Source organism: Stylophora pistillata, chromosome 3 (genome assembly GCF_964205215.1).
Source record: "Stylophora pistillata chromosome 3, jaStyPist1.2, whole genome shotgun sequence".
Classification (NCBI taxonomy): Eukaryota; Metazoa; Cnidaria; class Anthozoa; order Scleractinia; family Pocilloporidae; genus Stylophora; species Stylophora pistillata.
The window spans coordinates 38,009,035-38,025,964 of record NC_142521.1 but is presented as its reverse complement, the minus strand read 5'-3'; the positions used below and the strand labels follow the sequence as shown (position 1 = coordinate 38,025,964).

The 16,930-nt window shown below is 37.7% G+C and overlaps 1 protein-coding gene across 4 annotated transcripts; it reads right to left on the bottom strand.

Moving 5' to 3' along the window:
- Positions 1 to 654: 654 nt before the first annotated feature.
- On the bottom strand, positions 655 to 15,427 carry LOC111341815 (uncharacterized). Of its 4 annotated transcripts, none has more exons than XM_088751699.1 (11): positions 15,158 to 15,427; positions 13,922 to 14,111; positions 11,902 to 12,626; positions 8,916 to 9,098; positions 8,290 to 8,337; positions 7,866 to 7,979; positions 7,155 to 7,450; positions 6,483 to 6,737; positions 5,417 to 5,539; positions 5,212 to 5,259; positions 655 to 4,876 (listed from the first exon to the last, which is right to left on the bottom strand). In XM_088751699.1, the coding sequence occupies exons 3-11, from the start codon at positions 12,614 to 12,616 to the stop codon at positions 4,190 to 4,192; spliced, it is 2,469 nt and encodes an 822-aa protein (XP_088607825.1). In that variant the 5' UTR covers positions 12,617 to 12,626; positions 13,922 to 14,111; positions 15,158 to 15,427; the 3' UTR covers positions 655 to 4,189. The 4 variants fall into 4 exon arrangements, with proteins under 4 accessions (XP_088607825.1, XP_022804569.2, XP_088607826.1 ...); XM_022948834.2 differs by having other exon boundaries at positions 15,205 to 15,427; XM_088751700.1 differs by lacking the exon at positions 8,290 to 8,337 and having other exon boundaries at positions 15,205 to 15,427.
- Between the last annotated feature and the right edge of the window lie 1,503 nt (positions 15,428 to 16,930).

Sequence of the window (16,930 nt, the reverse complement as noted above, 5' to 3'; positions counted from 1 at the left end):
AACCCACCCATCCCACCCCAGGGGAGGATATCCATCACACAGTAATCTCGCGCGTGGGAAATTAACGTCTCCTACCCCTAACCCTGCAGGAGACGGGACCTCCATTTATTCGTCCCTATCCGAGAAGACTAGAATATCTAACCATTTCTTTATGTTATAGAAAGGCAGCATATTCTTCTCAATTATTTTAAGACCTTGAGTGTTGGTCCGGCCGGGGCTCGAACCCTCGACCTCCGGCACAACAGTCCAGTGCTCTATCCATTGAGCTAACCGAGAGGCGGTTAATATAGTAGCCAATCATATTGTGAGTTTTCGCGTGGCATTTGACCTTAAGCAAAAAACAATTGTGCACCTTCGACATGCATTTTACACTTCTGAGCTATTATTATGCTCCATTCAAAATGGCTATTTAGATCCCTTGTTTTTCCTCATATTGGGCTAATATCAGCACAGTAAGGTAGACGATTCTCTAAGTAAGGCACTTATACTGTATCAAAGTGCTAAAAAAACATTGAGAATCATTTAGTTTTTCCGATTATCATAGGTTACGTTGGTACACTTTGCTCACAGTTTTCTACTCAAATAAACTTGTACTGTATAATCAAAAGACTGGAATGCATTAGAAATAATATTGTTTAATATGAGAGTGTAAGATTGCATCCATTTAAAGTCTCATGCTCAATGTCTGAGGCTTAAGAGCTCTGAGTATGCACTACCTGTAACAAAACACAATTTTATTCAGTTCAAATTATAGTTGACCTGAGTTCATTTAACCAAAATTAGGTGATCCAGTGAAGTCTGATCCAAGTTTTGTACTTCCCTATGGCATACTGAACAATGACAGCTCTCATAAACTTATCAGATCAACAGTGCTTCTCATCTATCTCATAACTGGATGTTATTTAAACACAGTTTCTTTTAATTTTCAACTAATTTTAGCTTATTTTTTATTTTATAGCCCTCGAAGGGTATCTTCATCAGCTGAGTCCCATCAAAACTGCAACAAAATCGCAAACAAATTTCTTTGATTGTAGTCTACAAACTAGTGAAAAAGAAAGTGTTCGTTTGGTGTGCTACTCTCCAAGACAGAGACCAACAGTACAACAAGCTTTTGAAAAGAAGTTTCCTCCTCAAAATAGTTGGAACAAGAAAGCATACCAAGAGACTGTTCTCTGACTAGGAAGAATATACTACCTCAAAGGACAGTGTGTCGGGATAGAAACAAACTTGTCATGCCGTGTCTGCCATCACTCCCTTCCAGATGACCTTACTAAGGAAGAAACCATAGTATGTCCACACTCTAAGGTTACTACGTTGTCATTACTGTTAAACACCAAACTTGTATGTCATGTCCTTATTAAAACTGACAAGGGTTCGCACAGTTACACGTTTTAGTGATGCACTGGAAAGCTATCGTAGTTAAATACCCCCTTCCCCCTCCCGTTCCTTTAGCAGATATGCCCATAGATGATTTAAAATTGTTCTTACTGAAAGCAAGGAACAAGATATGATTGCAGACAACACTGCAAAAAAAATAACTCAGTTACTGTAAAAATGTATGTCTTCCTGTAAAGTCAATTTTGAACAAATTTTGTTCCAATATACTCTCACAAGATTCCTAGGGAATCAAGATTTTTGGTTAAGTTAGTTTTCAAAAAAGATCAAGTTCTCATGTTAAGTTAGTTTCCAGAGCAGATCAAGTTATTATGTTAGGTTATTTTCCACAGAGGACTAAGTAGTTTTGTTAAGTTAGTTTTCATAAAAGATCAAGTTGTTTGGTTAAGTAGTATAATGGCAACTGTTCAATTATATTTCAAGTTACAGGGATATATATTTCCACATGTTGAAACTGAAAAGAGCTCTATCTTGGAAAAAAAATACACTTCCATTTGCTGTTAGCAGATAGATCTACACTCATAGATTATCTTAAATTGTTATTACCAAAGGAAAGAACTACTGTACTTTGTATTTAAAATAAAGTTGTTGGCCTTTCATCTTGTGGTGTTCGATCACTGACGTCATTCTCACTCACTCGCTAGCTATGTGGTGAAAACACTTTGTACAACAACATTGCCTTGTGACCTTCATGAGTTCTATGATTCATTTAAACAAAAAAAAAAGATTACAAGAAGAAGTCAATCTACAGACCAAACAATTAAGTTGCTTTCCATTTCAGTTTCCCTTCTTTCTGTTTTTTTTTATTTCCTTCCTACAAATCAAAACACGACCGAGCGAAGGGTCTCGGGCGATATCTCTTTTACGCGGGCGCGAATTGAAAATGTACCGCCAGAATAAAAAAAGAGGAACAAATTCTCTTTGTTTTGGTATGTAAAAGTGTCGAATAAATAGCAGATTTACCCTCGTCAAATGGTGTTTCAAAACAGCTGCATCTTCCTCCTTTTGATTTTTTCATGTTTTGTAGGCGTGAAAGCAGTAGGAAAGGGATCGGGAAACTCAGAAAGCGCCTCAGGAGTTAATCTGCCATCGTTTACTTACGAGATAATCAAGTAAGATTTGTGAAGTTCGTCGCTAGTATGAAGTCTAAATAAATGCCTTTTTTAAGCTTGTTTGCTGGATTTTTTCGTAAACTTCCCTGATCAATTTTTCGTTTCAGTTTACTAATGTACACTATTTCAAAGCCAACAGTTCCTGGTACTACATAGGAAAAATCTCCAGCTAGATTTAAAATTCTTTCATCCAGCTTCAGCCCCAGATATGAATCAAGCACCCTATTTGACTCCAACTGGTAAACCATCTTCCCTCTTTGAAGAAAAGCCGGGCAAAACACTCCCAAGACCTTCCATGAAAACATCTTGGTTAACATTAAGGTCTATTGTTTTATCAGGGTCCTCTCGCTGTCCAGACCAAAGCGTTTTCTTTATTTCATGTGCAAGTTGGCCATGGAACGATTCTTTTCTATCCTCTAAAGAGTTTTCGGGTGGAATGAAAGGCTGCGAAGAAACGGAAAATATCCAGATTCTCCATCGACCCGAAGGGTCTCCATTCATAGAAGCATGTGCAATAGCCAGCGTAATGAATTTTCAACCTCCCTGATCTCAATATCACACAGTTTTGTATCCCTCTTCTGAGGATTCGCCTTTCTAACGGGGTGTGTGTTGAGTATTCAATGCAAAATCGCTTTGTTTTTTTTAATTATCTCTTTGGCCTGTCCGCCAATACGTGTGGTAAGTGGTCGCGTACACCTTTTCTCGGTTCCATGTTTGTTGCGCTGGGGAAAGAGTTTGATATAGGCGCGAAACACATAAAGGGAGTCTTTAGTGTTGTCACATTATAATTGGCTTTTCACACTTTGGCGGCTGAAGGAATTCAGTTCGAAAAAGCGTTTTTGCCAATAACTCTTATGCATTTCAATATTTAACTAGTGTCCCTAAAAGATAGTAATGCCACGGCACATTCTGTGGATAGTGACTTAATTTACGCAATGATTCATCTACCTGCGTGATCCAACACTTACATTGAGTAACGTATCTCTCAAGTTAATTTCTACGGGAAAGAAAATAAGCTAAAAACGGAGAAAGTAGCGCTAACAATGACAGAAACCTCAATAACAAACAGATGGGGAAATGACATCTCAAAACTGACATCGCAAAGGAAAGTCATTAAAAGACATCTTAATAAGAGCTTAATTTTGAGGGTAAAAGATTTAAAAGCGCTAGCGAATGGCAGGAGTCGCACCGGCCCTATGAACACCATTGGTCAACTGCCTTTTGCTTTCCAGCTTACCAGCGTGTCAACTTATGCAAGGTAAAGTTGTTCATTGATCAAGTGACTCCTTTGATGGCTCTAATTCAACTGTCCTTCATCCAGTGATCAAGTAACGCAAGACACTAAACACAACAATCGTGATATGGTGCACTCTGGTTAAAAGCTGCAATGCATTCTGGTAAAAAGTGATGAATTCGTGAATTCGCATCCCCTATATTCTTTTCCAATCCTGTTTATGATGCTGCTCGTTCGCTACGCTCGCTGCTCAGCAAAAGTAATTTTTTTGGAAACTGTAGTTAAAATAAAGATGCTTTTTTGGAGGTGGAAAAAAAAATTGGCCAAATTTGGCCTGCGAACGTGTACCGTATCCTTAAGTGGTGATTAGTACGATTATTACAAATATTTTTTATTGGAAGTTGAAGACATTTACGCTTTTCATGTCCGGAAACAACTGCAGTGTTCTTTACATGACAACGCAGTCAATATTCGACGAAGCTTCAGCAAAAACAGCGATACTGTCGACGACTTCTCCAGCATAAGGCGACGATGGAGGATACAGGGCCGCTGGACCAGTACCACGAAGGACCATCCTTACGAGAGACTCTTGTTCCTTTTCGTTCTCTTCAATCCTTGTCCTTAGATCGTTAACCATTTGAGTCCTCGAGGTCATCATCTGAGGAACTTCCTCCAGTTTTTTATCACATCCGTTATATTTCGTCTCGATGGAATAAGAAGGTTTTAGTCTTGAAATGTTGAGATCCAGACAAATATCCATCTTCCTCAGGAGTTCATTTTTCTCTTCTGATTGCCTTCGTCTCAGCTCCTTCAAGGACTCTTCGACCTCTTCTTGAGGAAGTTCTTTCAGTTGCTCAGTTGTTCGAAGCTCTCTTTTTTCCCTTTGGTGTTTTGCGATCATTTCTGAAAACCTTTGCATCATTTTCATATGTTCCTCGTTTTTCTTTTGAATTTGCAGTAACCGTACTTCTAGGGCACGGTTCGCTTCAATGAAAGCTTTTCGTTTTAGCTTGGCATCTGCTAAGCCCGCATCCCCCATTGTCTGCAATTGTTCTTTTTCTAGTTTAATCTCATTACTCATTTTCTCTAGCATTCCAGCTCTTTCCTCTCCTAATCTGGTGATCAGCATTACCATCTTAGCAAAAAGAAAAAAGGATGATGGTAAGTGTACCAAAGATTAAAGTACAGGTAAAAACTTCACCCTCGTTCATTTGTTGGCTACCAGTCCCCACCTATGCAATGCTGATCAATGACTTTATTCTTGGAGAAAAACTAAATGCATTTCAATAATTATTGTCCAAATTCTAAAGAGGGGAACAGTGAAGCCGCACTACCATGAAACTCAGTTCTTGTGCGCTTTGCAATACATTCAATAAAGGTTAATGTTCTCTCCGTCCACAAAAAACAACGTATTCATAATGTCAGCGCATAATAATGATATATTATAACAACATTAAAAAGACAGTTTACCTCGTTTTCTCGTTCGCGGTTTTCTTGCTCCAAGCGCATCTGCTCTTCCTAAACAAGAACAATAGCATACACAAAGTTAAAACTTAATTAAATTGCCTTACATTTCTATTGCATTAATGTCCATTCTGATCTGGCCTTTGTTTTTTCCATCGCTAATCTCAACATACCTTTCTGTAATAATACCACGATGATCGCACTCGCTTACCTCAAGTCGTCTCCTTTCCCTCTCCACGTAAGCTTCGGCTGCTTTGTCTCTCGCTGCTCGTTCGTCAAAATCTTTCAGTTTCCTTAAGATACCCGAGTATTGCTTGATTTCCGCTGCTATTTTCTATAAGAGGGTAAATAGATTATCAAGAGAATTTTGATTAACATTCACACATCCTCTAAAAACTTCGGTTCCCAGCCGGAAGCTATAAACCGCTCCAACGTCGAAGAACGACTTAGCGGACTGAACAGGTCCAAAACAGTTTGAAAATTACTTGGAACCGCCGTTTTCTAACATGGGATCCATGCAGGTGGAGTGCGGCCTACGACCGAGGCACATTATTTTCACATATTTCCAATATTGCGGTATAGAATGCCGAGATAGCTGTTGTCATTTTCAAATCGCAATAAATCAATTTAACACTTGCAGTTAAAAAACCGAAGATAAAAAAGCAAACGGGGTTAAGAAACCCCTAAATGTAGTTTAATTGGTGAATCAAATTATCTGCATGCATTCGCAACACTTATACCTTTCGGATCGACCAGCTGCAGTTTGCTGGATACTTATTGTCAAAGCCTTGTGTAGCCAGCAAGAAAAGTATACAGCAGCAGTTTTTCTTTTTGAAGAGGCCAAAGAAAGTTTCCCTTTTGAACTCCCTAAAATACACTTATAAAGTACTCATAATAACATAAATGCCAGGAATTCATGCCATCCTCACTCGCGGGGAAATCATCTGGAAATGAGCTCTAAACGAAAGTTTCCCAGGGCGCACACCACCTATAGTCTACGCTACCTGCTGATTACTAATTTCGTTGGGCCCATTTTTTTTAAAGTGGCCTTGCGGTGAGGCAGAATTTGATGGCTGATCACTAGCCAGAATTTAACAAAAATGAATAATCTTCAATGCTCGGAGGAAAAAGATGTGTTAAACTATCCAATCTGGACAGTAAATCTCCATTCGGCTCTTCTATTGGCTCTTTCTTCTGTACGAAATTGCTTTTATCCATATTTAGAAATCATTCTGTATCAACAACCGAATAATTGGAAATAACTAATGTTTTCTTACAGGATGAAAGTCGGCGAACGCAGCAGCAATGGCATCTTCAGCACCCTTTGCTTTTGCATCGTAGTCATTTTTGATACGTCTGTAAACTCCCAGGATGTCATCAAATGCTAATTTCGAACCATCTCTTCCTTGCAGTTGTTCAATAACTGGATCTAAGTGTTTTGCTTTTAATTCTGACAGAAGTTTTTCGCAACCTTTTTTCGTAACTTCTGAATTCTTAGCCTGCCACTCCTTCAACTGTCGCCTTACAGACATCTGAAAAAGAAAAAAGAAAAAACACAAAACCATTAAAAACTTCAGTTCAAAGGTGGAAAATGGACACCACTTAAGCAAGCCCCCCTAAAACACAACAAAATGCGAAGGATTATCGTTGTTACTTAAAAGACTCCTAAAATGAATTCACTATTGGCATAACAAGATGGCTCAGCAGAGTAAGCATACATTATCCTTACGTGAAGTCACAGCAGCAAGTTTTAGGTGACCTTTGAATTAAAATATTTCTTTAGCGAGGACATTGCTTAGTGAACCCGATACCCGAGAAGAGACCATTGATATTGACCACCACCCCACCATCCCTCCCTTAGTATTACCTCGGATAACTGAGCCATACAAGCCGATTATACATACGTCTTAAACCTGCATCTTAGTTATAGCTATAGCTGAGGAGGTCACCTTAAGTTGCCTTAGTTGCTTCTCGACAGTGTTTGTTGTAATGCCGATCACCTCCCCCAAGAAAAGCTTTTCAGTTTCCTGCAGTGCCGAGTTGTGATACGCACGCATTCCATTATTATCACAAGGCAGTATTTCGGACAGTCGTAAGGTCATAAGCTCATGATATTGCTTCTCGCAGGTTTGTTTAGTTTCAGAACATTTGGTTTGTACAGACAGGCCCCACGCTCCTTGTACATTTGGAACAAAGTCAGAAGTGTTGATTGCATCACCGTACTGGGTTACCAAAGCGGCAGCACCTACATCACGAGAAAAAGCCTTTGATGCTCCCTTAATTTTGCAAAATTAAAACATCTTTTTTTCCTTTCTCACTCATGAATCCAATATGACCCCAAGTTATTTCATGTACTGTTTCTAATATGACACTCTCCGAAAGTCATCATCGGTACACAGTTGTGTTAGCAAAGAAACAAAAAGACTGAGAAAAAAAGGAAAGTCTCAATGGGCATACTGGAAATTTGAAGACAACGACGGTGGCTCAAGTGATTTACTAACTGAGTAGTAAATTTAACTGCAAAGCTCTTTCCCCAAAACAATGTCGGTATAGAAGTTACACAATATCTGCCTAACTTTAAAATCATTTTTAAACGTTGAATTCTAAAACTGCAGTCTAAGCAATAATTGGGCTAAAAAGACTGTTCCTTTCGAATATACCTGGTGTTTTGCCAGACGAAGCATGTTGCAGATGGAAAGAATGGGCACTAGACCAGGATGGCTCAACCCAAACTCTTTCACCCAGTAGTGAATGTCGTCTCTCAGTTGAATTATCTTCAAGAACACAAAACCAAACAGACAGCAGTTAGACAGCCTCATAAGGTTTGGGACAGAACATGGCATAAAATATAGTTTAAAATACCATAATTTGTGTCCTGTCCTTACTTAAGTCCTATGCTCAAACAGATGAGGAATTTATGACATGCGTGTGATCCTTCCCATCCCTGCTTAAAAATTGAACATTTTTACCTGCAGACTTTACAAGCAGCATCGTGCTATAAATGGGTTAAAGAGACTGCTCACGAAAGTCTCGACGGAACTGGAACTTTGTTGACAATGAGGGTGGCTCAAGTGATTTACTTACCATAAGACTTCTTTTGTTTAGGTAGCATTGATAATTTGGCTTTATCACCTGAATTGATAATGTAAATTAGTCACCTTAAAGAGTTTCTAAAAGTGACGTTTCGAGTGTGAGCACCTTCATACGACTGCATAGAGGAATGTGGGTTGCATGTGGTTTGTATCATTAGGGTGGGGTTGGGTGGGAGAGTTTACGGCTGGAATTACTAGGTGTATCATGAGAGGTCCGAGGTCTCCTTTCCCAGAGGGACAAATTCTTTCAAACAATTTGAAAACATCCCACTATCAATATTGAGAGGATTCAAAACCTGCACATAGTTTAAAGCTACTGTATGTTGAGTCGAGGTAAACGTCATTATTTAGTTCCACAACTTTTGCTAGCTAAGCACAACATTCATAAACGAAGCAAGTGCAAATCATTGACAAACATATAAAATTTCTCATCCAATAACTGTTCTGATTGATCAGCGCATGACCATTCAATTCAGTTTAGGTGAAGGCTTTGGTAATTCGGTTCCAGCAAACTTACTTAACAAAACTAAACAACATAAAAGATCAAGTAGTGAATGCATGCAAAATCAATCTACAGTTACTGTAGAACCTGAAAAAAGTTAAAGCTGATCTGTCTACCTTTGTAATGTTGCCAACGTTCAAAAATACTGCGTTTATTTAGAATGTCGACAACAAGAGAAGCTGCTGTTACACTTGCAAATGTTTTCCAGCTTTCTTTTGTTTCAGTCCCATCTGCATAACCTGAAATACCCTTGACAACAACCCATTCCATTTTAAGACCACGCGCTGCACTGTAAATTCCTGAGACATGAAATAACAAGCTTCGATGAACAAAACAACAACTTTGCTCCAACATCCATAGATTTTAACTTTCACCAATTTGTTACCTTTGTTGTCAAAGATTTGTAAGAAACTGTAGACATATCATTGAAAATTAACCTTACATATATTAGCTGCAGAGAACACAGGGGTCAAATGTCTGCGCACATGCACTCAGATCAAAGCCTGGTGGCTAATTTGTCAATGTAAACAAGACTTTTTTTATCAAAAACCCGAGCGCAACTTGGTCTTTCTCAGTTTCTTAGGAAAGTTCAAATTTCCTAGGGCTAAAACTTACAGAAGTTGTTGTTCTATAGTTTTCCTGTAGTGTGTTAGTTTACACTTTCATACTTTTTCTTATATTTTTCTCCAGCATGACGAAGTCGCAACTGTAGCTGTTCTGTGTTATGTTAGTGGCAGAGTTGCTAGGAAACGAGAGAAATGTGCAAAATCAAGAGGAACTAGAGCCTAAAAAGACACGTGCGACAATGGAAGCTCCATGTTTAATGTAGATGGTTGACTGGCAAGAGCTGCAGGGGTGGAAAAAGGTTCGGTAATTTGCCTTTGCCACCGAAACGAAGCCAATAAAGCTGACAACCAAATTCCCCCTTGTGACACCCAAATTAACTCAAACATCTTCTTAACTCCGCCTACCGTAACGACTTTATCAAGTGGTGGATAACCTTGGCAGAAAAACAATGATCAGATTGTTATCAGCCAGGAATGAAGTGGTGCACTAATTGCCGCAAAACTGGAGAAAGTATCCTTTAAAACAGAGTCTCAGAACAATACAAAGCACCAGCAAAAAGAGAGGTACATTTGTGGTATTGTTACATCTACCTTTGAGAATGTAAAAGTAAGATTGCTTGTTGCCTGTTACCTATTTCCTTAGTCGCGCATGTATTAACACACTAAAAATATTGCAGCATGAATCTCTTCAGTCCAAAGATGTAACCTGAGACAAGGCTTTCTCCAAAAACCAAATTTCTAAAGGTAACAGTGCTTTGGTTGTTTGTTTGTATTTCATTAATATTATCATTATCATTGTCATTATTATTGGTAACATTATTATTACTATTATTATTATTATTATTACCACAGAGAAATTGTAGTCATTATGGAATTTTTTCTCATCAAGTTAAATTGCCTATCTTTTTTTTTTTTTTCTGTTTTCAAAAGGGGAAGTGGCATTTGAAATCATACATGCGGACCTACTCTAGATTCTCTTCCTTTTGATTTTTGGTCTTATATATTCCTTATTTCCTATACTAACTGCAATTTGGAAACTTGTCATGCCAAGTCATCATAATTCTCATTTAAAAAATCCCACCATTTTCTAGTTATGCTATTCAGAAAAATCATTTGGAGAACTGATACTACAGTTTCAGTCAGCCCTCTATGAGTATTATGAATAGGAACAACGTCCCAGGCCTTATACAGCTCCACTCTGATGAGAAACTTTATCGCCGAGCATACTTATGGAGTATTTGACATCCTCCTGAATTCCTCATCAAATTATAGATGGGACTTCCAAGGAAAGAATGCAATTGCAAGAGCAAAGAACAGTTAAGCACTACTCCACATCATTGCCTATTTTTCAACAAAATTTTCCCTTCATAGACCTTTCTTGCTCTTAGATTTTGTTGTCCCATTTTGGATCACATGATGTTAACCTGGTCAGTCACTGCTTTTTAATTCTCAATTATTTGCATTTGTTTGGAAAAGGGTTAAGAAGGAAAAATATTTTTTAAGGAAATATATTGAATTAAAAGGTAGAGTTAATGATACAAATTTTACACTTCAAATATTTAGAATATTAGTCTCTAAAAGTTGTCAGAATCTCAGACTCACAAGGTATCTTTCATAGAAGCAGGTCACAAAAAGCCTCTTCATTTCAAAAGACATGTGTAAAAGAAAAATCTGTGTAAAGAAACAGGGTACATCGGCCTTCTGCATATCTTAGGGGGAGGTACTTCCATTAGTCACGGTCTTTTTCCTATAAGTATTCAGATCTAGAAAGCTTGGTGATTATGAGTCCCAATTTCGATTTCTTATCAATATACTATTTATCATCTGGAACTGCCATCACTATGACAGATCTACACTTTCAATGTTAAATTATCTGTTTCTCCAAAGAAACTATAACTTCCCTGACAACTACAACTTTAAAACAAAATGGTTGGCACCATTAACTGAAAGACAAGGTTGAAATTTGGCACTTGCTACTTCAGTTTCACATAACAGATTACTTAACAAGGTAGAACAGATCTGAGAAACAGCTATAGGCATTGCTTCTTCATCAATTGCAACACCCTTTGAAAGTCTGCCATGTTGTTTATAAAACTGTATGCATTCACAGTATTTGACCCCTGTCTTGCTGCAGAGCAAGTTCCTCTAGGACGAGCTTCTCTTGGGTCCCATACATTAGGGCACTCAACTGTATTTTTACTCCCTCACTGCATATATGGATACTAGTCATTTGATCAGTAGCCATCTATAATCTTCAATAGAGACAAAATATGAGAGTAAAGCCTCCAACCAAGATTATAACACATTATGACTTTAGCTACATGTAGATATTGACCCCAGACCTCTTGAAGTCCAGTATGCTAACAATCAAGCCAGAGTTAATCTCTTGTCACCAATAGGAAAACTTAATCAACATGAAAACTGTCATAAATCATTAGAGTGTCATGATCAATTCTGTCTCCCAGGATAAAAATCCATCTACATCTCTTTGAACAGATTTTTCTATTACCTACAGCTACGGATAATGATACCTTACCCTCTCCTTCTGTTTCAATTGCAATTGCTCCAGGAAATGACTCCACAAGTTCATTTCGTCGCCACTCAACTTGCACAAGCTCAGAGCCACTCAAAACCTCACCACAGTGGACTTCAACTTTCCTTTCTTTAGGATATTTTAGGGGTGGATTCCAACCATATCCTACATATCTGATGATGTTATCAATGTCTCTGCTGACAGGAACTGTGACCCCACAAAACTCTGTGCCATCCTTTGTAAACCTCTGATAGGAATAGGTTGTGAGCTTTTCTGATAGAACCACATCCCCCAGCTTTGTTATCTTCTGATTCATACCACTACAGTGCCCCACAGAAAACACAGCCTTTGGTCTCAGCTGAGTGACAGCATTTTTTACAACAGTCAAAGAACTACCAGGAGCTTTAAAACCCCCTGGGCATATCATCAAAGCAACTTTCATTTTAACATCGTGATCTTTACCAATGCTGCCAAAGTATACTTGACCAAGCTCGTAACAATAGCTTGTGAATGGATCAACAATGTAATAGTAGCAACTTATGAACTCACAGTCCTCCACTGTTAGCAACAAAATGTCAATTGGGAGTTGAACATCCTTCCAACATTTATAATTCTGGGTTACTTCACTTTTCTCAGGAAGAGCAATATTGATCTTAGGTGGGTCACCACGAATGTTCTTTGAACTACCTTCTTCAGTCCTTGCAGTTTCTGACATCATGAATAACCTCCTGAGAAAAAAAGAAAAAAAAGGATATAACGTAGAATTATGCAAAGTATTATCAGTGGTTTAAATTTACTATATTTAAGCCTGGACACAATAATTCATAGCCTCTAGAATAACATACTACCTATTTAATTGATGTGTTATGCAACTATATAAGTCCAATGCAGGACCTGCATTGATAGCAGTTTTCTTTCCTAAACTGAAGCAGCAATCCTGTATAAATATGTTGAAATTCTTATTATTATTATTATTATTATTATTATTATTATTATTATTTATTTTCAGTCTGTAGTCACTTGAAGGATTACAACAGAAAACTTATGGCTCCTAAAGGTCAAATCTACATATACCCAGATGTTTAGATGGGACAAAACAGTACCAGTGCCAAATTCTTAGAAGTTGATGATGCACCCAGTTACCTTTTGTGAAGAAAAATGAATGAGCAATTGAAGTTCAAAACAGTTAAGAAAGAGATGTAGGTATACTCAGTCTCCAATGAAAATAGGTAATGTTGAAAGATGCAGTTCTGTCAGCTAGATATAGTGTTTTATACACTGGACTTGGGTACATTTATTGCAAAATTGAGCTGATGAGGGTGGAACTTGAGAACTGTATATGCCAAGGACTATACCTTCAGCACTGCATAATGATTTAAAGAAGATGCTTGCCAAAATGAAAAAGAAAGGTTACTTGGCCAAAGTTGACGAGTTACCTTAAACTGCATGAGTAGTGCTGTGTAATTAATGTAAAGAGATGGAAAGATATAATTTTCAGTGCATCAGAAGAATTTTAAAGGCATTTTAATGAGATAATTAAAGGGCAGGAGGGAGTGAGTGAAAGAGCTGATGACCTGTAAAAAGAGCTGATGACAAATAGGCTTTGTAAAATTGTGACAGAAAACAACTTGTAATGCTGAATAGATGCCAAGAGAGAACCTTAACAAAGACAAGGATAATCTGGTCATAAAGAAACAGACACTCTATACACATGCGTACATTAGTACTTGTTCACTTGGTCGGCTGCCACTAAGCAAAGACTTCAAGTAATTACCACATACAGGTGTATCTAAATACACAAGTCATGTATAATATCATCCATAAGGGGAGCTAAAATCAGTCCTAGTGTTTATCACTTAATTGAGAAGCTGCTGCTAATAAAGTCTGTTGCAGACTGGCAGTAACTAATACATGTACATTAAATACAACATTTTGGGGATCAATTGCCAGTACATTTGTTTGTTTGCTTTTTTTATTACATGTAAAGTACATTGATGTCAGTAAATGTAAGATAAACACTTACCTTTCCAGTTGCTTCCCCAGTGAGATGATAACAGCATCTTGTATTAAACTCTCAGGTACTTGTTGCTGGATTGAATCAATAATACCATCTCCCAGATCAACCACTAACCAGTAGATGTGTGACTGATTGTGTTCACACTAATCTATTGGGTGGTGATTATTCTGGTGGACAGCAATGGTAATTCAATCAGCTGTGGGAAAAGTAATTGTTTTGTCAGTACAGTTGGATGTCATAAAGCTTGCAGCTGATGGATTATGAAACTGAACTGGAACTCAAAATATTACAGAATACATCTGTAAATTAAGAAGCAAACAAATCTGGTCAAGACCCACTAGATATGATATGAGGAAAAACCAATAAAATATATTGATATATTATTATTAGGGATGATTTATTTAACTGATTCTAGTGTTCACAGATTACTAAGTAACAACATTTATATTACAGGAAATATCTTTCACAATCTGATGGTCTTCAAGGGACTTTGTTTATCAAAGTTAAAAAATGTTAAAGATCTAATTAACTATAAAAAAGTATAATTAATTAGTATTTCAAATAAACCTTTTCATATTTCAACGGAAGGGGAAAATGTTAGGAATCACTGAGATATCCAAGCAAGTAAATTATTGCTTTATTTGGCAATAATATAATCAAAACTGTTCAATTGATAATGAACACCCAAGTAAAAGATTCAATTCTAGACCCTGAGTTAGAAATTAGATAAAAACAGAAAGAATAGAGGATCAGAGTAGCTCAAGTTTAAGTAATAAAAAGGTTGCAGGCACTAGAAATAACACTGTAATTTACTAAACTGTGACGTACTTTCAAGTCCATAGTTAGAATTAAAATCAAAAAGGGGTAAATCAAAATAAAATAAATATCATACAAGGGTTAGACACTATAGGAATGATTCAATTACAATGAACAACGAAAACATTTTAACAATTATCAGGCAAAGCAAAGTATCGAAACATTGTTTAATTTTAAAAGAAAAACAAAAAGTGCTCCTCTCAACAATCTAGAAACTGAAGCTGTGAGGCAATTAAGCTAAGAGTTTAAGTGGGTGATTTCAACTTCATGTGAAAGTCTAGGATTCAAAGTGCTGTACAGTGTCATAGCAATTGTATTTGAAAGAGCTTAAAGAGCTCTGACGAAGGGCTAACGCTCGGAACGTCAGCTTCTAACTCTTTACAGTGTCCAATTTACATGATCAACTTAGTTGATAATCCAAGTTACCTTGGTACCCCCACCGACGCAGCATTACAGTTTCTTTGGGAGCTTACCCTCTGTATTCAACTATCGTGTTCCCATTTCCTCTCCACACAACAATTCCGAATTTTCGTGTTTAGTGAAACTCAGTAACAGCCTTTGTACACCGGCAACTTGGTTAATTGAACTTCACAAGTTCAGAGCCAAGCTGAAAGAACGAAAATAAAGGATTCTTTAGACTTCATCGGACTGATGATTTCACGAAGGTAATGCCAAGTCCCCTCGTTCGGCTCGAGCAGGTCAGTCACGTGATTTGGTAGATGTTGTCTTTGCCGCAAACCGGAAGTGTTGTTTGTCCCCACATTCTCTTGTACTGTACACTGTACAGATGGCCCGAATGATACATAAACACTGAAAAACTGTTTAGAGAAATCCTTGAAAAAACAAACAAACAAACAAACAAACAAACATACATACAAATGAACAAACAAACCACAACAAAAAGCTCTTCTCAATATTCTTGAGACTGAAAATTCTTATAGTGTACGGAGCTTAAGCAACCACGACGACGAACGGAGGACGACGACCGGAAGTAGCAATTACGTCACTGCGCAAGCGCGAACCAAGAATTCCGTCGTCGTCTTGTCGTCGACGACTTGAAAAAGACCTGTTTCACGTCCTCGTGAACTTCCGAACTTCAAAGCAGTTTTTCTCATCAAAAGGTGCGGCTTTATGGTCAGTTTTTAGACAGTCTATGGCCGGTTGGAGTTTGTATTCGCTTCTTCGTTTGATTTAAACCACCCTGTTCAGTTTTCTAAACAAATAAAATTCGAAAACCCACCAACTCATATTCCTTCCTCTGCACAACAGATGTTAGGGCAAGCGGTGAAAGCGACCACGTAAGGTTTAAATTTATTTGAGTATATTTTATGAAAGAGTGCTGTTTATCATTTTTATTGAATGAAAAGTTTTAAATGGCAGTGTAATACACCTCTGCGTTCGGTCAAAAGCTGTGTATGGAGCTGCCGGATTATTGCTACTTAAAAAATTTTGCGTGTTGCTGTTCTTCAATCGAGACGCTTTAAACAACAAAGCATTCTTCAGATCGGTGTGTTAACACGAGCTTGAATACCTGTCAGGTTTTCCGAATCTATTTTCAAAATGTTTGATATAGATTTACAGCCATAAAAAATACTCCGACAAAATCACACGGGAAAAAATAGTATTCTTCGGTGAAGCGCGACGACTGCTATCTGTGCCAATCGCTAGCTAGCATTGATTAAGGGCCTGATTACATGAGCCGAGCTGGCCCGGTTAGCCGCGCTGATTTCTTTTGTTTTCATACTTTAGCGGACACCAAAACAAAAGAAATCAGTCCGGCTAACAGGGCCAGCCCGGCTCATGTAATCAGGCCCTAAGTTGACAGACTTACGTCGTTTGCTAGCCAAAGGAAGGAGCATCAAAGGTAGAACATATCAGGCTAAAGCATGTTGAAAATCAGACAAACCTTGTGCAAAATAGGTTTCTTTATATCAGCAACACTTAGAACTGAGTTTAAATCTCAAACAACTTGCGTAAAATTTAATATTTTAAACTTTTGCGATGCGTAAATTATTGTAAATAAAGCTCAAGCTTAATAATTCCTTGGACAGTTGATGTTCAAGAATTGAATAACCTACTCTCGAACTTTCGATATATATGTGGAAATTTGATCCATGAGTGAGAAGAAGAAGGATTTGGACGTCTATGAACGATTTCATTTCTTAAACTGACGAAGCGAGAATAAACAAGATTTCAGAC

Excerpts from the sequence above, each read along its gene's own strand:
- LOC111341815 (XM_088751699.1), bottom strand. The coding sequence starts at position 12,616 with ATGATGTCAGAAACTGCAAGGACTGAAGAAGGTAGTTCAAAGAACATT. Across the intron at positions 8,338-8,915 it reads ACGTTGGCAACATTACAAAG|GTGATAAAGCCAAATTATCA; the intron begins GTAGACAGATCA and ends TTATCAATTCAG. Across the intron at positions 5,260-5,416 it reads GGGAAAGGAGACGACTTGAG|GAAGAGCAGATGCGCTTGGA; the intron begins GTAAGCGAGTGC and ends GTTCTTGTTTAG.